Source organism: Peromyscus californicus, unplaced genomic scaffold (genome assembly GCF_007827085.1).
Source record: "Peromyscus californicus insignis strain IS unplaced genomic scaffold, ASM782708v3 Scaffold_18__1_contigs__length_77618521, whole genome shotgun sequence".
Lineage (NCBI taxonomy): Eukaryota > Metazoa > Chordata > Mammalia > Rodentia > Cricetidae > Peromyscus > Peromyscus californicus.
Window position 1 is genome coordinate 60,966,728 of NW_026294480.1, and position 27,849 is coordinate 60,994,576.

General features: G+C 45.0%; 1 protein-coding gene across 1 annotated transcript; it reads right to left on the bottom strand.

The window, feature by feature from the left end:
* Positions 1 to 5,972: 5,972 nt before the first annotated feature.
* Positions 5,973 to 7,092, bottom strand: LOC128113278 (rRNA 2'-O-methyltransferase fibrillarin). Its single transcript, XM_052742843.1, has one exon. It carries the CDS (start codon positions 7,048 to 7,050, stop codon positions 6,058 to 6,060), a length of 993 nt encoding a protein of 330 aa, XP_052598803.1. The 5' UTR covers positions 7,051 to 7,092; the 3' UTR covers positions 5,973 to 6,057.
* Positions 7,093 to 27,849: the final 20,757 nt, after the last annotated feature.

Sequence of the window (27,849 nt, forward strand, 5' to 3'; positions counted from 1 at the left end):
AGGGAAGAGGTTAGCAACTACACCCCCCACACACACCCACACCAAGAGCAGGAAAGGCGGTGAGCATGTGCATCTGAATGAGGCTGAGCCTCTCAGCTCCTTCCCTTTGGGGATAGGAACAGATGCTTTAGCCAAGTTCAGAATGAAACTGCCTCTCCCTCCAGATCCCTCTTCCGCCATCGCTGTATAATTTACTGTAATTTACAAGCAAGTTGTCTGCGTAGTTAATCTTCTTCTTTCACATCTGGCATTTGTCATCAGAAACAGGCGGGTGGGAGATCCTGGAGAGGCTCTTCACACAGTGCAGATTTACAACATTCCAGGTCCGTTTCTTTAAACACTGAAAGCAAAGATGAGTGCGGTGAGCCCTGGGACAGCAGGTATGGGGGAAGGTCCTGATATTGTCTAAATGAATTAGGGGCAGACGGGGAAATAAAGGGCACTAACTTTTACAGCTAAAGAGGTTCTTAAAATCTGGTTGGTTTCCTCAGTTTCTACATGTGGCAAGCATCTTTCACAGGAACCCTGAGCCTTAATGGCTAAGTTGAAACTGGAAGCTGAGTTTTCTATGACATCATTCAGGATTGGCTTAACGTTTATTTATTTTTCCCCAGATGGAGAAAATGGAAATTTTCAGAATATCCATTTCATAGAAATATTGTTGTAATGTGTGTGTTTGTTCCCCCAAATCAATGCATTGGAAGCTTGATTCACAATGCCCCAGGGTTGGTAGGAATCTGGGTCCTGGGATGGCGCTCTCTAAATGGAATGATGTCATTTCTCAAGGGTGGGCTTTTAACCTTGAGAATCAGTGGTGATACATCACATCTGTCCCTCCTATTTTGTCTCTACCTCTGACATGCTATGACACAGCACACAGGCCCTCGCAGGATGCTACAACTTGTCATTGGACTTGACAACCTTCAACCCAGAGCTGAATGACCTCTCCATGTTCATTCTGGAGACTTCGATCTTTGCAGGACATTGTGTCATGCCCTTTCTTCTCATCCACTGTGGTCATCCCTCTACTACAGTCTACAAAAATTCTAGAAAGGTAGAAATGAGCAATTAGATGAAAGATTAGATAAGTGGTTATCCATTCAGGCAAAGATGCAGCTTTTAGCATTCTGTAGCCATGGCAAATAAAGAATAAATGGCCAACCAGAATTCTAGAGAGCAGGGTGTGGTGGCACACACCTTTAATCCCAGCTGTCAGGAGGCAGAGGCAGGTGGATCTCTTTGTGAATTTCAGGTCAGCCAAGGATGTTCAGTAAGCCTCTGTCTCAAAAAAAAATTTTTTTTTAAAGAGAGAATTATAAAAACACTAACCTGAAAGCTACAGTGTATACACAGAGGACCTGGTGCAGACCTGTGCGGGTTCTGAGCTTGCTCTTCAGTCTCTGTGAGTTCACATGAGCTTTGCTCAGTTGATTTAGAGGACCTTTTCTCCTGATGTCCTCCATTCCCTCTGGCTCCTACACAATTTCCCCCTCTTTCTTCCATGGGGTTTGCTGAGCTCTGAGGGGAGGGATTTGATGGAGACATCCCATTTAGAGCTGTGTGTTCCAAGGACTCTGTGTAATGTCTGGCTGTGGGTCTCTATATTTGTTCCCATCTGCTGTAGGAGGAAGCTTCTCCGATGATGACAGAATAAGGCACTGATCTCTGCATATAGCAGAGTATCATTAGGAGTCGTTTTATCATTATTTTTTTTTGACCAGTAATGTTGGTTTTACCCTAGGTCTCTGGGACTTCTGAGTGTGTGAATGAGTGGGTCTCTGGTTCTTGAGCCTTCCCTTGGAATCTTACCCTTCTGTTGGTTTGTCCAAATCTGATGTGATGGTCTTTGTTTTATCTTGTTATATTTTGTTTTGTTACGTTTTGTTGGTATCTCTTAGAAGCCTGTTCTTGTCTAATGGCAAACAAAGAGGGAATGAATCGGGAGAGGAGGGGAGGTGGAGAGGAATGGGGAGGAGTGGGGGATGGGGAAATTATAATCAGGGTATACTGTGTGAGAAATGAATCTATTTTCAATAAAAGGGAAATATGAAGAAAGAATTACAATGAAAGCTCAGACAATGGAAGTTATTGCATAAAGTTCATGCAGAAAAGTTGGTCTTAATAGACTTGGGGACAGGGCTGGGTTTTGTGTTTCTTTCCTAACTCCTTTGGTGAGTATTTAATGTAGTTCTTTGATGCAACTAAACAGAATAGAAAGGAAATTTAAAGTATTTTCACTTTTGTAGTAATGGTCCCCAGGTTTCCATACTGGCAAAGAGTAAGAGAGTCTAGATTTCTTTAAAATTTAGAAGCTTGTAGCTCCACGTGTAATAAAAATAAGTACAGCTAAAAGTTAATTTAATCAGTACATTTGCAGGAACCGCAATTAACTACCCTCTAGCTTTAATTTACTGGATTTGACAATTGTATGGATAAATTAAGTCATTCTTAATATATCTGAATAAACTTAAGCCACAAATCACCTTAAACTTTGTAAAGAGAAACTGAGTCACAAAGGAATGAGAACTTAATATGAACACTAGAGATCTGGGGTCAGGCCTGTTCCTGCCATATGTGGGCCTGAGCGAGTTCAGCTAGCTTCTGTCAATCTTAGTGCCCTGTTTTGTATAAAGGGAAACACTACTAAGTTGTATGTGTGGCCTTGTATGTCTTCAGAACAAAAAAAATGATGCCTGTTAGACATGTGTGCAAATTGGCACACTGTACATAGTACAATTCTGTTTATGGCATTGTTTTTAAAGTGAAATGTATATTTTAAAGGTTTTTTTCCTGAAAAATAATAGGTTCCATAGAAACAAAGAAGCGAGGAAAACAATTCTGCTTGACAGCCTTCAACCCCGTCAACTGATGCAGCTCTTGGGGGCAATTGTGCTCAAAGATCCAAATTGTGAATGAAACTGAAACCTTGGGAATAGGTGAGCAGTCCGACACAAGCCAGCACTGAACTGCAGTAGAACACTGCTCTTCTGACCCCAGCACACACAGCACGTGCTGTTAGAACATATCACTGTTCGAGCCTTATTGTTGCTTGTCTTTTGTTCTGGCGATGTGGTGGGTATGTCTTTTTTTCCATGTGTGTTGAAACCTTGGGTTTCAATCCTAGCCTTCTACTTTGTTTAAGACAAGGTCTCTTGTTGCTGGCTCTTGTGTCTGTCAAGCTAACTGGCATGCAGACGTCATGATTCTCTTGTCTCCATTTTTCACCTTCCTAGAGGAGTACCACCATCGTGGGTGGGTACCACTGCTTCTCATTTTATTCTGGTCCCCACACGCATATGGCAAGCTCTTTACCCACTGGACCATCTCTCCATTTGTGGCTTGTTGGGTTTTGTCTGAGACAATTACTTAGACTCTTCTAAAACAGATATGACCTTGTTGTCTTTTGAAAGTAAAAAGAATAAAAATTCTTGCAAGAAACATGAATGAAAGACTCTGAGTCTTGTATTTGGGGTAAGATCTGAGGAAAATATGAGTGTGCATTCAGAATAAATGTGCACAATTCCTGGCACAAGAAAAGACATTATAGAGTTTATTAGCACATCACATCAATGTTGACCAAAAACATCAAATTAGTGTAATTTTTGTGACAGAATCTAACTTTAGTCCATGTGTTTAAGGTGTATTTCTGAAAGGCAATTAGTTTGTTTAACATGCCACCTTAACATAGGAAGGTAGTCAGTGAGTTTCTTCAACTCATTTCAATCATTGGTTTACACCAAGATATTAAAGTGGTTCTCACTTAAAAACATAAAACTAATCATTTCCATATAATTTAAGACAAAAAACATGAAAGATGTTAAAGTGAGAAGCTAAAGAAAATGTCTTCATCTCCAGAAGAGTTATTGGATAAAACACAAGATTCTCAGTTAAATTTTAATTTCTTATGGATAATGTTTCATATGCATAAAACCTTCAAAGTGATCTGGGCTTCCTATATTTTTGTTTACTGAATGCAGCAATCATAATGTAAAGGATTTAATTTTGTTTCCAAACTCTGCTGCTGAATAAAACCCAAACTGAATAATGGTCAGTTCATTTGGAGAATAAGTGACTATCTTTTCAAATTCACAGAAGTGGGGTTTCTCCACATTGGCATTACTGACACTGAACTGGATAGTTCTTTGTTGAGGGGTGTGGTCTGACGGTACTTTGCAGTCCCCTGGCCTATCCCCAGCTAGATGCTAGGAGAGACCCCTTGTTTTAAAAACAAACAAACAAAAATGTCTCCAGGGCAGGGTTAGCAGCTCAGTATGTACAGTGCTTGGCTTGCAAGTAGGGGGATTGAAGTTCAGCCCCCAGAAAACATATTTTTACAGCAGAATCTGGCAATGTACACTAAGAGTTCTAGCACTGAGGAGGTGGACAGTTGGATCCCTGGAACTTGGGAACTTGGTGGCCTACTAAGTCTCCATGGTGAGCTCCAGGCCAATGAGAGACCCTGTCTCAAAAAATAAATAAATAAATAAATAAATAAATAAATAAATAAATAAATATATAAATTGTGGTGGCTAGCACCAGATGAATGACAGGTAAGACTGAGGACTGACCTCAACAGCACATCTATACATGTGTACATGCACACACACACACACACACACACACACACACACACACACCTCCAGATGTCCCTAAATATGCCACGGGGAGGTGATGGGTGGCAGAATCTCTCCTGGTTAAGGACTGCTGCTCCAAGGGAAGCAACCCGTTTATAAGTTCAGTGTGTGCTGTTTTAGTAGAAACCTGGCCTGGGCTGATCTTGAGAAAAGAAAGGGAAAGCCGTTTTTTATGCAGCATTCATTTTACAGTATTTGGGGAGAGACGTCAACGGAGGGTTGCTAGGAAACGGATGAGCTAGCTGGTGCACGTGGAAGGGTTTTGCAGTCTGAGGCTCCATTAGAAGCTTCTGCTTGCTCAAGTGTCTGGAGAGAAGCCGGCAGCAGGGAGTACTCGTGGCTAACTCAGCGTCCCAGCCTCGCCTCATCTGGGCTCTGAAAGAATAGTTAGTACAGATTTCTGGGGAAGGCTTGTTGTGTTTGGATGGTAATTACTGAAATTCCATCTTAGACCACCTAGCTTCTGAGCCGTGTGTGTGTGTCCGTCCAAAAGCACATGGCCAAGAAATGTGGTCAGAACCCAAGTAAGGAAGCTGTTTACTACTTGATATTTTGACAAACTAATTTGACAGGGAATTTTGCAAAGGTGTAGTTCCTATTTTTCCTAAGAAAGCATGTGAATTTAGTTTGCTATTTAACCAAAAAAGTAGCATGGTTACATATATTAAGAAAAAAAAATCTTTAAAGAATTAACCTCTCGAGCCTGTGTGCCTCCAAGTTGTTCCATGGTCCTGTGTTGAGAGCCACTCATCATCCTGTCCTCCCAGGAATTTCCAGCCTAATCCTGCCCTGCACCGAAATTCTACATGGTTGCCAGGTTGGAGTCAAAATTCAAATCTGCTTCCAGAAAGGAGAAACTCAAAAGGACGAGTGTTCAGATGGGTTCCAAAGGGAATGTGTGAACATCTTATTCTACCTTTATTAATTTGCAATTTATAATTTTCTGTTTTGTGAAGACAGCTCAACAAAATTCTTATTAAGTTGTTCTGAGTAAATTTGGAGGACAACTCTCCCAACAGTCTGCTTTTTCCTCCTCCTCACCTCCTGCTCCTCCTCCTCCTCCTTCTGTATGTCAAGTCAACTTGAAAAAGGTCAAAAGCAAGGAAAGATCTATTGTCCTTATGGTCAAGTCCAAAATTCTTTTTTTTTTTTTTTTTGGTTTTTCGAGACAGGGTTTCTCTGTGTAGCTTTGCGCCTTTCCTGGAACTCGCTTTGGAGACCAGGCTGGCCTCGAACTCACAGAGATCCGCCTGGCTCTGCCTCCCGAGTGCTGGGATTAAAGGCCTGCGCCACCACCGCCCGGCAAGTCCAAAATTCTTTTTTTTTTTTTTTTTTTTTTTTGACAGTTGAGTCTTTTAATAGAAAAAAACTACACGTGCAACAGTAGCAACACACATTTCTTCCAATCCGGACAGCTCTGGGTTCAGTTCTTCGCTTTGGGAGGCGGCCTGTACACACCTACAACCACAGCGTGGTCCCGCTCGTAGGGCTCGAGCGTCAGCTGCTCCTGGGGCTTCATGTTCTCTTGCTGCATCTTCTTCACTTCGGATGCAAACACAGCTTCTGCTGAGGCCGTGGAATCGATGCAGTTGGCCTTAATGGAAATCACAAAGTGTCCTCCATTCCGCAGGAAGGTGTGGGCATTCAGGGCCACAATCCGGGTTTGGTCTGGTTGCGCCACATCAGCAAAGATCACATCCACCATTGCGATAAGCATGCGGTATTTGTGTGGATGCCGAGCATCTTCAATCACAGGAATAATGTTGGTCCTCTTCTTGGCCAAGTTGATGAGGTCACGGCCAGAACGGTGGGAGAATTCAACTGCATAGACCAGACCATCCGGGCCAACAATATCAGAGACATGAGAGACGGTGGTGCCTGAGGCTGCCCCAAGGTAGAGCACCTTTGCCCCTGGTTTGATGTGGATCTGGTCTACGCCTCCCAGGATTGCTGCTGCCAGCTTGGAACGGAAGGGGTTCCAGGCTCGGTACTCAATTTTGTCATCTCCCTCTGAAATAGAGACTCTCTTCTCCCCATATACGGATTCTCCAGGGACCAGATTCTTTGTGACAAGGGCATCCTCCTTTCCTCGACAGATAAAGACACCTTCATGCCGATGCGGTTCCACCATGACATTCTTCCCTGACTGGTTGCCTCTTTTGCCTCCCCGGCCACCACCTCGACCCCGGCCGCCCCCAGACTGGAAGCCTCCACCTCGTCCACCTCCTCCTCCTCCACCTCCTCGTCCCCTGAAGCCTCCACCTCCACCTCGACCTCGACCTCCACCTCCACCAAAGCCTCCTCGTCCCCCGCCAAAGCCTCCTCGTCCGCCTCGTCCTCCTCCTCTACCGCCTCTGTCACCAAAGCCTCCTCTGCCACCAAAGCCGCCCCCACGGGGGCTGAAACCTGGCTTCATCACTGCGTCCTGGTCGCGCGGCCCCGGCGATCTGCGGTGTCCCCTGCTCCACGAGTCTCAGGCTTTCCAAGTCCAAAATTCTTAACGCAGGATCTTAGGTCCCAAATGATCAGATGAGACAGAAGTGCACTCCTCCTAGAAAGGAAAGTAAGTTGTTCCAACGTGGGACCCCACAATAGACTGCCTCTAGAAAAATCAAAGCTGGTTATTCTCTCATATGACAAGATGGGAGTATACAGATGCACAGCTGTCCAGGGTTTGTGGGGAGCTTCCTTCAAGGAGAAAACAGCAGCCTCAGTACTTCCAAGCTTGTTACTCCTGGACCCTGAAGGCACTTTCCTTATCCCCTGGTCAATGCTCACAAACCATTAGTGTATCTTTGTCTCAACTTGCAGGAAAGGAGAGAGAGAGAGAGAGAGAGAGAGAGAGAGAGAGAGAGAGAGAGAGAGAGAGAGAGAGAGAGAGAGAGAGAGAGAGAGAGAGAGAGAGAGAGAGAGAGAGAATAGCTGTTTTCTGTTAAAGAAGAGTTACAGATAGTGTTCCCAGAAGATACTCTGTGAAGGAGAAGTGTGTGGATCACGGCCTGTGGGGTAAAAAGGAAAGAAACAGGGAAGAGATGGAGGAAGTTAAGTTGGTGGACAGCACAGCTAAGTCTCCTGTCAGCCAGCCCAGATCCCATGGAAGCTCAGATGATCTCGAAGAGGCAGCTTTAGATGTTGGCCCTTTGGCTTCCTTGACCAGGTATTCGTGCTGAGCTGTGCCAGGAAAGGGGCATGGCTTTAGATGATACAGATCTTTTCCACTGAGACAATTTTCAAGGAGGGCCATCACCTATCAACCTTCCAGATGGAAAGATGGCAGCGAATCACAGCATCCTTGCGGGGATGTGAACAGGAAGTTGAATGTGCCACTCGATTTATGTCTCTTTATGAAGAATATCTTGAATGGCCGCCATAGCTGCAAGGGGGTGTTGGAAGCAGGCTCTCTAGCTAGGAAGCTTGGGCTCAGTTACCCTGGAAAGGAACAGTGGAGGTGGAAAGGAAAAGCATTGTTTGAGTTTGTTTAACAAATGGACAACAGCAAAAACGTTTGACCAAAGTAGGCTCTCTGTAACGCACAGAGTCAGAAAGAGCTAAAAGCCAGGCAAGCACCAAAGAGCGGTTGCTCATACCCAGTGACGTCCTTTAAGTAGGTGACTGCCTCAAACTCAGCTAGGTTTCAGGATGGGCCAGGGCCGAGTTACCAAAGCTCTGCAGAAATAGATTCCTGAGGGTTCACTTCCAGGCTCCCAAACTCCAAATCACATAAAGAATGGGTATTTAGATAATCTTCTGAGACCTGATGCATACTTGGACAAGTGACTTCATGCAAAGGATAACGTCTACTTACATGTAGATCAGGTATGGTGTTGTGGAAGCTGAGGGAGGAGGGTTGCAAGTCTGGAGCTACTCTGGGCTCCACAGTGAGTGTGTGGCTAGCCTGGCTATGTAACAAGACCCCGTCTCAAAACAAATTTTTAACTAAAGTAAATGAACTGAAATATGATTCTGCTTCCACGAAGAAAACATTTATTATATTGACCCAAGATAGCAAAGGTACAAAGGTACCATTTTTTGTTAGTGTTACTTGGGTTTCCAGCAGGATGATGGTGAGCAGAAAAGAAGACAAAGAAATGTTCAGGTGCCTAGCACCTCACTTCCTAAATGAAGTAGCCAGGCCAGTTCCTGCACTGATTTGCACAGGCATTGGAAAAACAACCACTTCCAGAGTGAACATGAAGAGATCAGCAGCCTATAGAAGACTTGATGGTCAAACTCTGGCTGGTGGTGGTACTGTATTAGATAGTGTGGGATTGACCAACCAAGCCATCCTGGTCTCTGTTCAGTATTGTGACTTTGAAGTGGCCCCACAAAAGGTTCATGTATTGAAAGCATGATCCCAAGCTAGGGACACTATTGAGAATTGGTTGGACTTCGTAAGTGGATTCATTTGTTAATGAGCTCATTGCTGACTGGAATCCTAGTATTTAGGATCTTCTTGGAGGAAGTAGGTCACTGTAGGCATGCTTTGAAAGGTATATCTTGTCACTAGGTCCTGCCCGCCTCTGACTCTTGGCTGCTGTGAGGAAAGCAATCTCCTCTGCTTCCTGCTACCATGATTTTCTCTGCACCATGGCAAGAGAGCCAGCCACTCACAGACCGAAAGCTCGGAGTCTATGAGCCTTAACAAATCTTTCTTCTTTGTGAGCTATTCATGGCATGTATATCTGTCGCAGTGAAGAAAGATTTAGTAATTCCTGTAGGTTGAATAAGAGAAAGAAGTCAATATGCGATAGGAAAAAACAGTGAAGCTGTAGAAATCCAAACAGCAGAATTCAGGGACCATGGAACATCTGGCTTCCGGAGGGACAACAGAAGAGTTTCGATCTCAGCCAGGGCTCCGGTGCCATGCCTGCTTGCCTGCTGCCAAAGCCCCCAAATAAACTCTTTCTTCTCTTACTTTGGTCAAGGTGTCTTAGCACTGCGGTGGAAACGTCACTAACTCAGCCTCTGTCCTCTTCACCCGAGTGTGGTAGACGTTAAGACCCAGACACACAGCTCAGACACCTCCTTCTCCTCCTTAAGATTAAAGTATCCTTAGAAAACTTCACCCCTGACGAGTGGGAATGTTAAATGGGGTGCCTCATAACTTACAGTCCTCTGCCAGGGATCATCTCTCTTCTCCTCTCCCTCTGCCCTCATCCTCATCCTCTGCCCTCATCCTCATCTTCTCCCAAACACAAATAATAGACTACAGGGACTTCTAAGTGTACAGAGACATAACATTACAGGGGCTCAAAATGGGTCAAGTTTTGCCCTCCCCATGTTTAATTCCTTAAATTGCAGAAGAGTCTTGGGAGCTCTGTATTTCTATATTTTAAGGAGAAAGTGGTATCCCCATGAAGAGCCCTCCTTTGAGCCCTGACTGAACCCACTTCTGGGGTTTAGCAGTAACCAGCATGGGGGATAGCTGGTAGTGCCAGCCTGCCCCAAGGACATCCACACCAACCAGCATGGCACAGGTTAAGAGAGCAGGCACCAATTCCCACAGGTCTGGGGCCAAATCCCTGCTCCGTTTATTAGCTGTGTGGCCACAGAAGAGTCCTTTATCCTTACCAAGCCTTCACCTCTTCATTTGTAAAATAGGGACAATAACAATAGTATCTGCTCCACGGGGCTGTTGTGAGAATTAAGCGACGCAGAATTAGCTCTTGGCACGAGCTCTAGAATGCAGTATGCACTGACACATGACAGATGTTACAGTAGCTGTCCCATAAATAAGCCTCCGAGGAGGAGATTTAGGCTTCTGTGAGGAGAAAGAAGTCAACTTGATCCAGCAGTAAAACCTCAGGAGAGATTCCAGACACAGCTCAGAGCCCAGCTTTCCACTAACCCAGTCCCCTAAACGATGAGACTATTAGTGAATTATAAAAAGATGTGTTTCAATAAGAACCGCTGACGACTGGGAGGACAAGATAGAGGAACTCTGGTACCACCACAGCCTTCTACAGCACGTATGTTGTACCTGACTGCGAAGGGAGCTACCTCTCCAACTTCATGACAAAATGCAGCATAGCTTTGGAATCTCACAGGAGCCAAGGTATCAGAGGTGGTCCCCAGCAGAAACGGTTGTGACCTCTAGCTAATATGACTATGGTACCTAGGCACAAATATGACTTCTGACAGACAGACTGATAATTTCTAGCAGAGATCATGATGGACCCTCATAGGTATGGCATCATCTCCAGAAACCGTGTGATGTTCTGTGGGTATAGCAGGACCCTTGGAACCACAGGCAGTCCTAGGTTCACAGATTTTAGGGAGTCCGGGGATCCCTGAGTTCCGATAGATGTGGTCCTCAAACCTAAGGGTGTAGGGGTGCCCTATTGTTGGGGAAAGACAGGAAGAGAATGACTGGTACTATGCAGTGGTCCCAGCATCTAATCATTACTGACGGAGTTCATGTCTGTTGTCAAGGATCGTAAGAGTGAATCCATGAGCTTCCATTTCAGCCTACACCTCAATGAGGAAGTGAGAGCATGGATCTGGAGCCTGAAGAATTGGATTAATCCTAATCCTAACATCTTCTCTGAGCCTCGTCCTTCCCATGCATTAGAAAGGAATGCGGGGGCTGAAGTACGATTCTTCTGTGGTGAGTGTATTTCATCACCAGATGCAGATAGGTTAGGTCTCCTTAATATCCCTTCCCCACTGAAATCTGGTAATTCTCCAAACTTGAAGTTTACCATTCCGGTAAGTATCTTTTAATGGGAACGCTACATCCTCTAAAATAATTAACATTCAGTACTCAACCTAGAACATTATCCAAATTTAGATAAGCGATGTTGTAAGAAAAAGGTGTGACCCTGTTCTACTTTACATTTTGACATTAAAATAAAGACCCAGACAGGGGAAGAGGAGACTTTTGGTTTCTTTGGTACAGAATTGCTGAGACCAAGAGCTAAGCAGGAGCTTGTCATCTCAGACAGGGACTTCTGCTAAGGGATTCCTGCTGAGATCTGTGTGGTTGGTCACGGGCAACCCTCAATAAAGCTTTGCTCATGGATAGCTGGGAAGATAGGGAGCCACATTCTCAGGTGCTGAAGGCTGCTTGACCTGCTGCAGTGGAGGTGATGCAGCCAGTCCTCTGTGAGATGTCAGAGGAGAGGAGAGTCCATGGTTTGGAGTCCATTCTACCTTCTGGAGTATCCCCCTATCCCTCAATAAAGGACCTCTCAATAATGTGTCTCTCTGCGACACAGCATTCTCATCACCAGTAAAATGATTGCTGGCTGTCAACTCTCACGCAGAAGGTCCCAAGAGGAGGTCAGTTGTCATGGGAAGACTGGCAGGATGGATTCCAGCAGACAGTGTTTTGTTCCAATGTGAACGTGCTGGGGACTAAGCTCAGAGCCTCTGTCTTGAAGATGTAGAAAGTCTTTCCCACGAGTGTCTGAAGGACGCGGGAGAATATTAACCCTGCTGCCAATCTGTCACTAAAATGTAAGACGTCTATCGCAAGGTGGACATCAGCACCAAGCAGGCCAGTTCATTCTCAGACAAATGACAAGGACATCAATCTAACAGACAGTTGCTTGACAAACGGCAAGGGGAATGTTTCATGAGGTGCGCCTGTAATTGCCCGGTACACCCAACCTCACGATGCCATTCTGGCTGCCTCTCAACCTAAAAGGCCTGTGTTTGGGGCCAGGATACAGCCCTTCCCTGGACAGACCTCACTGAACTTTGCCTCACAGTCTCTTCCTAAACCGCTCATTTCCAAATTTTAGACTGACCAATTCCCTCTCTGATTCAGAGGGTTTTTCCTTACAAGTGTTGATTTTTAAATCTATACATGTTAAGTAGAAGCGGCGTGCCGTGTAAGGTGTGTGTGTGGGGGGGCATCATACTGTTTTAATTCACAATGTGTGCTGCACTGCCGAAGGGCTGTCTCCTCTCCTAGCCCCATTCTTTGAGTTACTCCATTGTTCCTTCCTCCTGGTACACCTCTAGTCTGAAAGTGCTCACCCCGGCTTATTCCATTTCACATTTATTTTCTATGTTCTTTTGAATGTCTTGCCTGATTTTTTTGAGTGGGATTGCTCTGAGATGGGATATTATTTTTAGAATAAATTGAATCAAGTGAGATGAAATCTTAAAACCAATTCTTTATATCAAGGAAGGGCAGGTTCTTTATCAGCTACAATTTCTACTTGCGAGACATAACCCTGTTCATCATAAATGATGTAGAGCGCACATATATTATTGTGTTTGAATTACTACTGGCTCCAAAAGGTGGTCTGGTAAGACTTTAATACCCTCTTCCTGTCTTGTTAAAGGTTTTCTGTGAGCAGAGACCGAACCCCCCCCCCCCCCCCCCCGTGGCTGGTTGTTATTCCAACCTGTATGAGCTGTAGAAAAGCTAGGTTGGTGCAGATTTTTCCACTTGCGACCCCATTTCACCCAGGAAATTTCTGTATATTCTCATATTTATGTGTATAAAATAGGTATATAAATCAAGCATTTGTTGATTTTTAAAATCATAAAGTAGTTTGTTTTAAAAATAATTATTTGATATACATGTAAAATTAACAGTAATGAGATGAATGTGCTTATTTTTACATAAAAATTAGCTCTCAGATGAACTTGACAGTGCAGGAGGATACGAAGCATCTTCAATATTCTTCAGAGTCAATCCGTGTTTTTGTTTTATGATCAGCACTGCTGAGAACGCTGATTTACACAAGAGCGTGATACATGGCAGAAATGTAGGAAGTCTGTCCGAATCCCAAACTGATGGTGTGACCCCCAAGAGCCAGGGTGGTAAAGCAAAGATTGGTGTGTAGGCCAGGCATCTTGTTGACAGAAGCAAAAAACAAATTTTAGTAACAACAAAATTCTCTATTATCCACAAAGAAAACACCCCCAAATAAACAAAGATTTTTCTGTATACTTGAATTGGAAGTAGATTTCTCACATCTACTTTAGTTGAGAAAAATGAAAAACATGAAAGACACTATCTCACAGGGTAGCTTGCAATGTGTAGTCATCCACAAATGTGTTGAGAGATGGGGGTTGTGGTAGTCTGAACTACCCATAAACTCAAGAGTGGCACTATTAGGAGGTGTGGCCTTGTTGGAGGAAGTGTGGCATTGTTGGAGGAAGTGTGGTCTTGTTGGAAGAGGCTGGATGACACACGCCTTTAATCCAGACCTTGAGGCTAGAGGGCACAACTTTAATCTGGGCCACACCTTCTGTTGGAAGTATGTCACTGTGGGGGCCGGCTCTGAGGTCTTTTTCTTTTTAGATTTATTTATTTATTTACTATGTACACAGAAGAGGGCGCCAGATCCCATTACAGATGGTTGTGAGCCACCGTGTGGGTGCTGGGAATTGAACTCAGGACCTTTGGAAGAGCAGTTGGTGCTCTTAACCTCTGAGCCATCTCTCCAGCCCCATAATTTTCTTTTTTTAAAGCTTTCCCCCCCCCCTAGTGTGTTCGAATGAGCACATGAATGCAAGTGCCCAGGAGACCAGAACCATTAGATCTTGCAGGAGCTGGGGTTATAAGTGGTTGTGAGTTGCTTGATGTGTGTGCTGGGAATTGAACCCATGTCCTCTGCAAGAGTAGCAAGTGCTCTTAACCAGTGAGCCATCTCTCCAGGCCTGTGAGGTCTTTTTCTCAAGCTTCACTCAGTGGACTTTCTGCTGCCTGCAAGATGTAGCACTCTCAGCTCCAGCACCACATCTGCCTGAACGCTGCCATGCTCCCCTTCATGATCATAATGGACTGAACCTCTGAAATTGTAAGGAAGCCACCCCAATTAAATGTTTTCTCTATAAGAGTTGCTATGGTCATGGTGTCTCTTCACAGCAATAAAAACCTAACACAGGGATGGTTATACTTGTTCAAGCATGTGCCTGTGTGTGTAGAGGCCAGAAACTGACCTCAGACATCTCCACTGACCCCTCCACCTCATTTTCTGAGGCTGTCTCTCTTTGACCCGGAAGCTCTTCAGTTCAGCTAGACTGGCTAGCCCATGCTCTAGGGTTCTCCCTTTGTTAATCTTCCCTCTGCTTTCTGAACATGTCATACAGTTATCCTGAGATTAATTCAAACTGTTTAATAGAGTCTAAGTTTATTTAATCTTTTTGCTTGCTCCTGAAAACTGCAAAATCATTAGACTATGTAAGTTGTTTCCTTCCCCACTTGATATGCTATTTTGGTTGAGTGCATTGGTTCTGTTTGCTTTGTATTTTCACAGATTTAAAAAAAAAATGCTATTGGGGACTGATGAGATGGCTCAGACAGGAAAGTGTCTGCTGTGCAAGCATGAGAAACTGAGTTTGGATCCCCAGAACTCCATAAAAGCCAGGCACCCCCAGGGCTGAGGGGAGCGCAAACAGATCCCTGCAGCTCTTGGGCCAGACAGCCTTTCCAAATCAATGAGCTCTAGGTACAGGGAGACCCTGTCTCAAAAAATAAGGTGAAGAGAAACTGAGGAAGGTACCCAAAGTCAACCTCCACCCTCCACACACAGACACACACGTATGTATAGACATATGTATAGACACTCAACTGCACATGTGCACAAACACAGACAAGTACACGTACACACACACACAGAGAGAGAGAGAGAGAGAGAGAGAGAGAGAGAGAGAGAGAGAGAGTTCTAAATTAAAAGAAACTAAAAAGAACAACCAATCAAATGTACACTTTATTGGATTATGGGTGTTTGTGGGGGGCAATTAGGAATGTAGAATGTGAGCCACATTGAACATCTTTACAGAATTAGTTATTGCTCGTGAGATAATGGCATTGTGATTAAGTAGATATCTTTACTCTAAGAGATACCTACTGGAGTACTTAAGAGTGAAATGTCCTGCATTTAAAATCTTCTTCTAAGCAAGAAAGAATGAAAAAAAAAAATCCTAGAAATTTACACAGAGAGGAGGCTGGGGAGGGTAGTGAAACCTTGGTGACTCGGAGACCACTGAGCCTCGCGCTTTTCCTTCAACCTTCGTGCAGGTTTGAAAAGGTTGAAATTATGAAGCTTTGTGGGCAAATGTAAAACCTACCCGAGGGAGAACTCTGATTTCAAATCCCCAAAGAATTCCCTCCTCCACACCACAACCGAGATGATGACACGCAGAGTTCCCTGTGCTGCCCTTCTGAGCAGAGAGGCTCTCTCTTGCTGCCCTTCCGTCCAAAGCGAGGCTCCAGCTCTCAGCGGTCTCTCCTGCTAGACTCCTCTCCTGAAGGAAGCTCGGGCTTTCACAGGAATCCCATCATTCCTGTGGTGTGACCACAGAAGCAGGGACCCCAGACTCTTCCTGGCCACCTTCAGGCTAAGAGCAAGCTGGGCTGTTCACTTACCTCCAGGTTTATGCTTCCAATTTTTACTAGGCCTCTACGAATCCCCTGCTTTCTCACTAGCTCCTAGTTTATATAATTTCAAGAATATTTTCCGGGGTTGGAAAGATGACTCAGCAGTTAAGAGCACTGGCTGCTCTTCCAGAGGTCCTGAGTTCAATTCCCAGCACCCACATGATGGCTCACAACCATCTGTAATGAGATCTGGCGCCCTCTTCTGGAGTGCAGGTGTATGTACAGACAGAACACTGTATATGTAATAAATAAATCTTAAAAAAAAATATTTTCTACCCCACATGTTTCATTGCTCTTTAAAGATCATGGTGTCTCCATGATCCTAAGAGAAAGGCAACAACATTTTAGTTTTTAATTTCTATTAAATGTTATTTATTTTGTGTGCATGTTGGGAGGGTGTGTGAGGACTATAGTGTGTAGGTGGAGGTTCTCTCCTACCATGTTGATCCTGGGGATCGAACTCAAGCCCTTGGGCTTGGCAGCAGACAACATTTACCTGCTCAGCCACCTCACAAGCCCAAGCAATGGCATTTTAAATGGAAGCTAAATCACATTGATTTTCCTCTCAGTTACAACAAGAAGCAACTCTGTTACCACATCCCTTTAAAGAAGCCATTGGCCTTATAGCAGAATATTTACTTTTAAAATGCCCTGTCCAAAATGCAATTGCCTTATCATTTAAAAACTCTTCCAGAATGCCAGTCTTTCCCCCTCACTTGCTAAGCTTAGTTATTCAAATTATTATATACTCATAATTCTATAGTCTCTAGTGGAGAAGTATAAAGATAGGCAGGGTCACAGACACCTTCTCCGCAGGCACTGTAAACACCTCTCACCAGAGCGGTGGACCACATCACAGGGCATCCCTCCTCGGCATGCTTTTACATTTGCCAGGACACATTCCTGAAGCCCATATCCTTTATGATGTTTTTAATTGTCATAAGCTTGGATGCTTTGGACTACCCAGAAGGACTCCACACTTCCTTTAGCCAAGCATCCACAGTCGACCCTTCCCTCAGACAGTTGTTACGAGTTGTATTATTGTCCTCACTTGTATTATTGTCCCCTGTTGACAAACAGGGATGTGTGGTTAAAAAAAAAAAAAAAAAACAGCGCTGGGGCCGGGCGGTGGTGGTGCATGCCTTTAATTCCAGTACTCAGGAGGCAGAGTCAAGTGGATCTCTGTGAGTTCAAGGCCAGCCTGGTCTATAGAGTGAGATCCAGGACAGGCTCCAAAACTACACAGAGAAACCCTGTCTCAAAAAACAGAAACAACAACAACAACACAAAAAACAGGGCTAGGGGACAGCTCTGCAGCAGAGTACTCACCTAGCATGGGCTAGGCTCTGGAACTTATCTTCAGTACCTCGAAAATAAATACAGAAATATAAGAGGAAACAATGTCTATTCTAGACAGCCAAACATCAGAATCACAGCAGTCTGTGAAGTCCCACAGCTCCTGATCACCACAGGCTGATTAGCCTATAATGTCAATCACAGGTTGCACATGGCCATGACCTGAGCCAACCTCTAGCCTCCATGTTGCTCCTCTGTGTATCAATGTATCGTGTACACCCAGTAACCCTGGAGTTCTTCCTAGTGTGCTTCTGTCTGAAGTAACAGCCTCCCCTGAGTTGGAGCTCAGTTGTGCAGTTTTATTCTCCAAAGGCAGTCAAAGGTGCTGAATACTTGTAATCAGAGCAGCAACATTCACTCTAAACCCATGTCCTTCCCTTCTTTTTACAAGAGGGTTGGGTCTCCCTTCCCTAAGAGAACACCTCCTACTAGGTCAAAGACTGCCCAAGTCCCTGAGTTTTATGAGAGGGTTGGGTGCCCTTTCCTCAGTGAACACCTTTGTGAGTTTGAAGAATGCCAAGGGAACCCACAGCTTCTCCATTTCCTCTCACTTTAGAGGAATAATGCTAGATTAATATGCTGGATTAGTAAACTTGATCACAAACAAAACATCTACCAAGTTCACATACTGTGATGGTTTCTTCATACTGGGCTTACATGTTTCTATTCAGTCTTTGGCCAATAACATCTCCACTCACAACACTTACTGATATCAAGCATCACCATTCTCTGAATGATACGCCAGGTTAGGGAGCAAAGCCATGAAGTCTTCCCAGGGCCACACAGTGGTGAAGCCAGGACCCTCCCCGAGGCAGTTCTAACTAGAACACTCCTCCTCCTACTTGCTTCTCTGAACATCCTCAGGATTTCAGAATTCTACATCTCAGGAGTCAGCCTCAGGTCTCTGATGTCAGAAAAAGCCAATCAAGGAACAAGTCATCACTTAATTGGGACCGGTCTCTGATGTCAGAAAAAGCCAATCAAGGAACAAATCATCGCTTAATTGGGACCGTGATGGGTCAGTACCTACCCCAGAGCTGCTTCTCATGTGTCCTTGTCAGTTCTATTGCTGTGAAGAGACACCATGACTTTAAGCTACTCCAACAAAAGAAAGTATTGAACCGGGGGCTGGCTTACAGTGTCAGAGGCTCAGTCCATGGTCATAGTGGTGGGAAGCATGGTTTCAGGGGGTATGGCAGCAGGCAAGCCCGGTGCTGGAGGAGTAGCTGAGAGTTATATCCTGTTGTGGAGAGAGAGAGAGAGAGAGAGAGAGAGAGAGAGAGAGAGAGAGAGAGAGAGAGAGAGAGAACACTGAGCCTGACTGACTTGGGCACTTGAAACTGCAAAGCCCACCTCCAATGACACACTTCCTCCAACAAGGCCACACCTCTTAATCCCTCTAATCTTTTCAAATAGTGCCACTTTCTGGTGACTGAGCATTTAGATATATGAGCCTATGGTGGCCATTCTTATTCAAACCACCAGATCCCAAAGTAGATTTTGCCCCTTTCCAATGAAGAAACAGATACTCCTACCCCACCAGGAAATGAAGCAACTCCCCGAGGCTACACTCCCTGGTGAGGACTGGGATTGGGGGCGGGGGCGTTCCATCCCAGGAGCCTCTCTTAGAACTCCTTCTCCAGGCCACTGGAAGCATGAGTGGTCCTTCCTGGCCACAGTGAGGCCATCGTATACTGTGGGTAACTGAAATAGCCCTGTTTGTAAATTCAATACATTCTTTGGTTCATGTTTTTTTTTTTTAATTGACAGATTTTTAAGCATAGAAGATGAAAAAAAAATGCCAAAAGTAGAGCATGGGGTTTCACATAAGTTAGAGAAAAAAAAGGTATGTTAATTCCAAGAAATTCATTCTCACGTCCTCAGCTTCGTCAAACCAGAACCCAGGTTTGTGCATGGTCCACATATGACGTAGAACAACAGAGAAGGGCGCTCGGCCTGGCGTGGAGCACACGTGATGTGCGACAGCCAAGGAGAAGGGCGCTCGGCCTGGCGTGGAGCACACGTGATGTGGGACAGCAGAGGAGAAGGGCGTCGGTCTAGGGACTGAAGGCCTGGGTTTGTCAGGCTCTGACATTTGGGGGGAGGTTGTTCGACCTCCATAACTTCTGAGTTTTCTAGTCTGTCTGGTGGGAACTAAAGCTTCTGCATATTTAGCCTCATTGTTCTAAAGACCAAGCGAAACCAAATACAAGATTGGGCTCCGGATACGAAGGAGGTGAGGTTGGCTGCAATCATGTGGGATACTCGGAGGGGAAATCTTATAGCACTCTTCTACAGAAGAGAGAAACAAGACGTGTGTATGTTTACACATAGACAGATACACATGTGCGAGTGTGCATGTAAGTGTGAGCACAAGCACACATAAGCATGGAAACCCACTTGCCACCTCAGACCGCAGCATGGCTTTCCCTGGGGAGAGACGGACAACTGTCTACCCGCCCTGGAGCAGGTGCCGACTGCAGATGAAGAAGCTGTTCCACTCAAGCCCAGCCTGGTGAGCCGACGAGTTTACTCGGGGTCCCTTACAGGAACACGTGACTCCAACACAGCTGCTTTACTGAGAATTCCACCTCAGCCTGTGTGACAACTTCCCCAAAGTGGCATAGAAAAAACTCTTCTTAACCTACCTCCCACCTCCTGTACACTCTAGCACCACGGGAAACATGCACATCTGGGGTGGGATTACATACCCTGAGACGGGGGTGAGGCCCAGAGGGAGTGACTGAAATCAGATGAGGGTCCAATATCACACATACACACACACACACACACACACACACACACACACACACACACACACACACACCAATGCACTCCTTCCACCGGAGATGTTAGCAAGTTCCATCTTCTAGGGAGCTACAGTGATTTCAATACGGCAGCAGCTTTGTTATGCCAGGCAATATGGAGCATGTCTGCGAGACCTGGCATTCCAGCTCCTTATCCCTCAGAGCACACTGTGGAAGCACACAATGCTCTGCTGTGGCCGAGGAGTGAGTGGTAGCCCTCAAGGAAGCCAGTCCAAAATTGAAGCCGTGGGAATGAACTCAGGAAGCTGTGCCGGGAGGAACACCCCTTCCGTCCGGGGGAACCAGGCTGGGTATGAGGTCTGAGTGTGCATGGGGAGCACCTTCAGAGAGACGACTGAAGAAACGCTGTCCTTGATCCCCCTGAAACTGGGATGCTCCTCCCCCTCCTTCCCACAGTCTCCCTCCCCTTTATCCCTCTCCACTGTTCTTGCCCTCAATTATTTGTTACAATTTCCCCTGGTTTTTCTGCTAAATCATTAGATTTGCCACATGCATTTTCTTTCCTGCTGATCAATTTTTAAAGGCATCAACACCATAACATAATCACCAAGACTCCTGATGATACCTCACACTTGGAACTATTATGAGAAGGAGCATGGCAAAACTCCATAAGGATCTCTCTCTCTCTCTCTCTCTCTCTCTCTCTCTCTCTCTCTCTCTCTCTCTCTCCCTCTCCCTCTCCCTCTCCCTCTCCCTCTCCCTCTCCCTCTCCCTCTCCCTCTCCCTCTCCCTCTCCCTCTCCCTCTCCCTCTCCCTCTCCCTCTCCCTCCCTCCCTCCCTCCCTCCCTTTTCCTCTCCCTTTCCATCTGTCTTAGATGCTACAACCATGGCCACTCTTACATTTAATTGGGGTGGCTTGCTTACAGTTTCAGAGGTTCAGTGCATTATCATCATGGCGGAAAGCAAGGCAGCATGCAGGCAGATGTGGTGCTGGAGGGATAGCTGGGGTGAACACCTGCTAGCTCAGAAAGGCTGAGTAGCACCTCTCTAACTTTCTGTCCTTGCTGGTGTCTCCCAAAGGCAGCGTCCTGCTGATCCACCAAACAAACAAACAAAGCCTCATCACTCCAAACCCCTCTCTACTACTTCCTGCACATCTCTTTATGTCTTCCCAATGCCCTCTGAGGCTCTATGATTACTTTCTATCAACTAATTGCTAACGCAGCCTCCTGACCCAAGGTTAATTTTATTGAATTAACACAAATGCAAACTTGGGGTTCACAGTGTGATCTAATATCCCCCCAACACTTTATTTGTCTCAACAAATTGTAATGTTCAAGTGAAGCAAAGAAGTCTCTTTGCAGTTCACATTTCCCGAGATCCAGCAAAGAAACCACACTCCCATCAAATAGATTTCTCAAACCCATGGCCAGTTCCTCACACTTCTTTCATTGACTGGTCCATTTTAACATTTAATATTGTACTTAGAGAAAAGTGAAGAATTGCAGATCTAATGATTCATCTGTGGAACCAGGAAGCAAGATGGTAACCTAAGCCCCATGACCTTGGCCTGAGGAGAACCTAGGAAGGGAGGGAGTGGAACATCAACAAGAGGGGTCCACTAGCTTTTGGTTTCCCTTCCTTCCCAGGGATTCTGCTTAGAAATCTAGTCTAGCCTGCAAGGACCCCACAGGCAGGGCATTCATGTGTCAGTGACACCATCACTGAGGAGGGAACCAGTTCTGGGGCCAGGATTCAGAATGAACCATCATCAGTGTGAGCTACTTAATTTCAAGACCCAGAATGATAAAGATATTGGGTTCAGTTATTCAGAAACTATCATCATCCAAGTCTGGTGGTTCTCAACTGTAATCCCTATACCCAGAAGCCTGAGACAGGAGAATCACCAACCTGGGCTACACAGTTGAGCTCAAGGCCAACCTAGGCTACACAGTAAGATGCTTAATTTCTACCAAGGATTTCAGTATAGTACTGGTGAGACAGATTTTAAAAAGAAAGGAGCCGGGCGGTGGTGGCACACGTCTTAATCCCAGCACTCGGGAGGCAGAGCCAGGCGGATCTCTGTGAGTTTGAGGCCAGCCTGGGCTACCAAGTGAGTTCCAGGACAGGCGCAAAGCTACACAGAGAAACCCTGTCTCGAAAAACCAAAAAAAAAAAGAAAGGAAGGAAGGAAGGAAGAAGAGAGAGAAAGAGAGAGAGAGAGAGAGAGAAAAGAAGAAGAGGAGGAAGAAGAAAGGAAGGAAGGATGGAAGGAAGGATGGAAGGAAGGGGAGAGAGAGAAAAAAGAAAGGAAGGAAGGAAGGAAGGAAGGAAGGAAGGAAGGAAGGAAGGAAGGAAGGAAGGAAGGAAGGAATGGAGGAAGGAATCCGTTCTAGCATTGATCGACAAGGATTGCCTGACTGGCCATGGTTCTGGCAGAGAAACTGTGCTGGGCTCCTGCAGGCCTATAGACTCTCCTGCAACTGCTGGTCTCTGTTATCATGTCACACAAACAGCTGTGTAAGGAGTCACATGACCAGATCCAATCAAACTTTTATTGAAATTCACATAATTTTCACCTGTCAAAAATATTACTCTTCTCCCAACCGTTTATAGCTATAAACCCCACTCTTGGCTTGCTGGCCCTAGAAAACAAAAGTGATGACTATATGTGGCCTATGGGCCACACTAAACTCTGTTTAATTAAATGACAGAAATTGGAGACGTTTTCTCTTTCTGACCTCTAGTTTCTCGTCTTATTTCCTCCTCCATGTTCTCACTCATACATGATCGACCAGAACACACCATTTCTCTCAAGCCTCCCATCTGTGTTTTATGACACTATAAACCTCTAAGGAAAATAAAGACCATTCGCCAGAGATCCACCTGGATGTACCAGCAGTGGCTGTGGAGGCTGGGAGCCTCTGGCTGACGTGTTAACAGTCTGTTCCCTTCTCCCTTCCCAATGGACTCCACCTCATATAATAGGGAATATAAACACGGGAGTCTCACCTTCTCCTTTTGTGGAAGAAAAGTCATGAATGTGACGATGAATCCCTGCTAGGAAATACGGCCTGTGTGGAATGGTTCTAGGAAAGGAGAGAGAGAGAGAGAGAGAGAGAGAGAGAGAGAGAGAGGGAGAGGGAGAGGGAGAGGGAGAGGGAGAGGGAGAGGGAGAGGGAGAGGGAGAGGGAGAGGGAGAGGGAGAGGGGAGAGGGAGAGGGAGAGGGAGAGGGAGAGGGAGAGGGAGAGGGAGAGAGAGAGAGAGAGAGAGAGAGAGAGAGAGAGAGAACAGAGATTTATGAGATTGGAGTCGTTGCCCTGTCTTGCAGCCCTGAGGAAAGCTCCATAACACTGTGCAATGGCTGGAGCATTTCTGGGTCTTCCTCTGGACTTCCCAGTGATGGAGATAATGAACTCCCAGGTGGGGACGGCTACAGTCTGCTATACAGACAACCTTCACTCATGTGAAGTTGACATTTGCACGGGGATGATGGGCACTATGAAATTTTTTTAATTATAAGAAAACATAAATATCAAACTTCTTAGGCCACCCAATGCTGCAGATCGTACTTTTAGCATCCCTTGATTGAGAGGCATCACGTGTGAGCTCCTCCCCTAGAAGTTCTACTCAGACTAAATCCACACCATCATTTATCTACCAGTCCCTGCCCTAGAGCCTCTTTCCACCTCAAAGGCAAGCCTCCGGACAGACAGCGGCCCTGGCTGTCCCCACTTCTGAGTCTTCATCCTCAATTCTCACACAGCAGATCTCTGTCCCCCCACCTCCCCGCCTCACAGTACTCCATCAAGCTGTTTTTTTCCAACTGAAAAATTAATTCAATTTTAATTTTCATTCATTGTTTGTTTGTTTGGTGCTAGGGGTGGAGCCCAGGGCCTCATGCATGCCGAGCATGCACTCCTCTGCGGCCCAGCTTTCCCCCAGCCCCACCCAGAAATATGTTTACTCTATCTCTTGCTTGACTACTCTATGGTGCCTCCCTGACACAACTTTCCAGATCTTTCTCTTGCAGTTTTTGTTACACCCGCTGCTTCTTTTCTAGATTTTATGATGTTGGGGGAATCCGCAGCATCCCCCGTAATCCTAATCTTGATTTACACACTCATCTTAAGTGATCTTATCCATACTTACAGCTTTAGTGGCTGTCTGTAAATTACTGATACCCAAACCCATAACTTCCCTCCTTAGTCACAGACCCACAGCACTGAACGCCTTCATAGACACCTCCTCACGAGCATGGTAAGAATTCCTTAAGCTCAACATGGCAAAGTCCAATTACCTCCCTGGCTGAGTGAATGGCACCCAGGCCAGAAACCCAGATAGTTTCTACACCTCTCCCTCCATGGTCTTTATGTGACAAGCATTCCCTTTGCTTACAAGGGTCTCCCCTACTTTGTTGCCTGGAGGATGCATCCTTCATAGGAAAAGTCAACTCTTTGGGGGAATACTTTCCCAACTCTCTCCATCTACAGGTTGCCTTCCCCAGGTCCCTCCTTGTTTCTTATGACACACCTCCCCTGTAGCCTGTGTATTCTTTGTATCACCTGTTTACCTGAATAGACCGTGAGCTAGAGAATGGAGATTGTGCTCCATTCATCATTGAATGTCTGTTGCCTAACAGTGTTTGGCACATTCTCAAAGAATGTCGACGTAAGTTGAGTGAATTACTGAATAGATGCACAGTATTATTTGCTGGGTAATTGATTACGTTAGCATTAATGAAAATAAGTTAGCATTCCATGCTCAATTGGCAAACACTCATTTGAACACAATACTTTCATCAATTACAGGGTAGCAAAATGCATATAACTTTCAATGTAGAGTTATAAAAGTACTTAAGTCCTTTAGAGCTACTGAGTGGCCATTTGTAGTTAGCAGCACCAATCTTCCTCTTGACAGTTAGCTACTAAAATCTCTCATGTGTTAGTTCCTTTAGTTAGGCTAAATATATCCATAAAAACTCATGTTTACAATTCACGTAATACAATACAATACAACTTCTACCCTAGTTGAACCTCAACACAAATCACAACAAATGATTCCAAATTCTGGACTCCTCTACTTCCATTGATGCATATTTGAGCTGAGTGTGGTGGTACACACCTGTAATCCTAACCCTTGAGAGGAGGAGACAAAAGGATCTAGTGTAGGAGCATCCTTAGCTCCTAACAAACCTGGGACCATCCTAAGCTACATGATCCTGTCTCAAAGTTTGAGCCAACTATCATTTCATTCCCTACTGCCATTCCCTGCCACATTTCTTAACAAAAATATTCAGAAACCTGGCACTGAACTTGGGGCTTTCCTAGCACTGTTTATTGCTACCATTAGACACTGCAGAACTCACCACATGGATGGATTAATGGTGGTCTAATGAGGGAGAGAACTAATTTAAGAAATGTTCGTTGTCAAAACTCTCCGGACTTTGAGTTCAGTGAGCATATTTATTAACTGAATAGATATGTTCACAGTGGCATCATAGGCTATTTTTCTAAGGCGTTTTACACACAATTTAGTAAAGTATATTAAAGAAGCTTAATGACAAGCTTTTGTAGAGTCCACCAAGACCCCCAGTGAGATTGAAAATGAGTGATTTTACACTCTTCTGTCCATGTTTCCCTAATCTTCAGTGCTTAATTGCTATAACAAAGCATCTTCTAAATTTTGGAGAAAAAAAATCCATGTTTAATTGCACACTAATCAAAAGCCCTCTCCTTCATTTGATGGACCATTATTTGTGCTAAATAGTTTCTAGAAAAGCTATTTTCCCATCATTTCATCAAGTCCCCTCCTTTAACATTCAACTGAACAGGAGTTCGGCATCTACATACCCCAGAGCTGCGGTATAAATGTCAGCTTGTAGCAGAATGCAAACCATATTAGCTTTTATCCATTTTTGCATTAATAACTCTCATTTATAATCCATTCAAGAATTCAAGTAGAAATCTGCATGAGTAACGGTAACTTTCTACATATATCCATGAACAAATGTGTGTAAAACATATGCTTAGCAGTGTCAAACAGTGAAAAAGAGTAATTTTCCCTCTTCTGAAGAAGTGTAGCTCCCCTACGGGAGAAGGCTATCATCCCCATGTCAATGTCAAGGTCAACGCTGATACCACATAACTTTGGTTGAGATGTGTGGGGAGCAGAGGAAGTCCTGAGTAAATGTATGTTATTGACCAGGACCCCAATGCCTCAGACCCATGAGAACTGGCAAAGCCTTCCTCTGCTCCATATGCCAATGTTGACAGAGTGTACAGGGAGCATCAGCCACACCTTCCTCCTCCAGAATGTTTACAGCCTGAGACTATACTCTCACAGAGATCTCCTATGAGAGTAGATCACCCCTCCTGCTGTGCCGAGGTTCCCAACTGTTGCATAGTAGGTGCCCTCCATCATATTGAGCACGGCCTACACAATCCCAGTCCCCATCCCCACCTTGTGCACACATGTTCATGTGTGTGTGTGTGTGTGTGTGTGTGTGTTACCCCAGTCAGATTTTCAGGACCAAGCTATGCAGGATACAATGGAAATGTTTATAGCTTGCTTGGTGAGGCTTTCAGGAGGAGCAACATGGGCTCCCTTGCTGGTCCAGAAGTGATTCAAGTAGGCAGGAAAGGGAGGACAGCTGTGGGGATATTTGGTGACGAGGCGAGTAATCTTTGGCATGGGTTCCCATATCTGGGCCTGCACTGTGCACACCTGGAACCTCTATCACTGAAGGGTGGATCACTTTTTTATGAATTTGCCTAGATGCAGAGCTAAATGAAAGGGAAGTTGTAGAGTTACAAGTTGTCAGCGAACATCAAAACTGAGTCGTGAGCATCATAGCATACTGTGGGAAAGGAAAGAAGTGTACACCAGTGATCCTCTGCCATGATAGCCCTGAATAACAACCTACTCACCATCAATGGCTGGTAAAGATAAGTGGTTGTTACTCACATGTGGGGTTGGCTAGACAGCTCTTCTGACTTTGCCGGAACCCATTCACCTGTCTGAGTCAGCACTCAGCAGATCTTGGCTAGCTCAGGCTAAAGTGATGCCATTCCGTGTCACTCATCCTCTACAAGGCTAGCGCAGGTAAAAGTAGAGGTGTTGGAGCGAGCAAACACAACCATCCAGCACTCTGTGAGCCTCTCACTGTAGTGCTTTTGCTAAAGTCCTATCAACAAGCCAGGCATTTCTCTAAACTACTGCATACACACATGGATTGATTGCTAGCAACACTATAGCTGTTATCCAAGGTTACGGTGTTTGGAAAGAGAAATCAATGCAAGGATCTATCATCATTAAGTATAGGACACTGTAATTGGAACCGTGCTTTCAAAAATAATGAGATGATCCTCAGGAGCTCAGAGCCTGATGTTGGGAAAATTAAACAAATAAATTCAGACGCTATTAAAATAATAGGATAAAACTCAGTGTAAGGGCAACCACAGATTTACACACACACACACACACACACACACACACACACACACACACATACTCACTCACACACAACTTTAAATCTAGGTACTGCAAGTACTAATTTTCTTTTGGAACCTAACTTCTTTGTTTAACATAATAATTTCCAGTTGTATACATTTCCTGAATTTCATTATTTCACTTTCCTTTCTAGATGAGTAAGACCCCACTGTGTATATGTAGCCTGCTTCTTTTATTTACTCGCCTGTTGTTGGGTGTCTAGTCTGGTTCCATTCTGGCGATGGTGAACAGTGC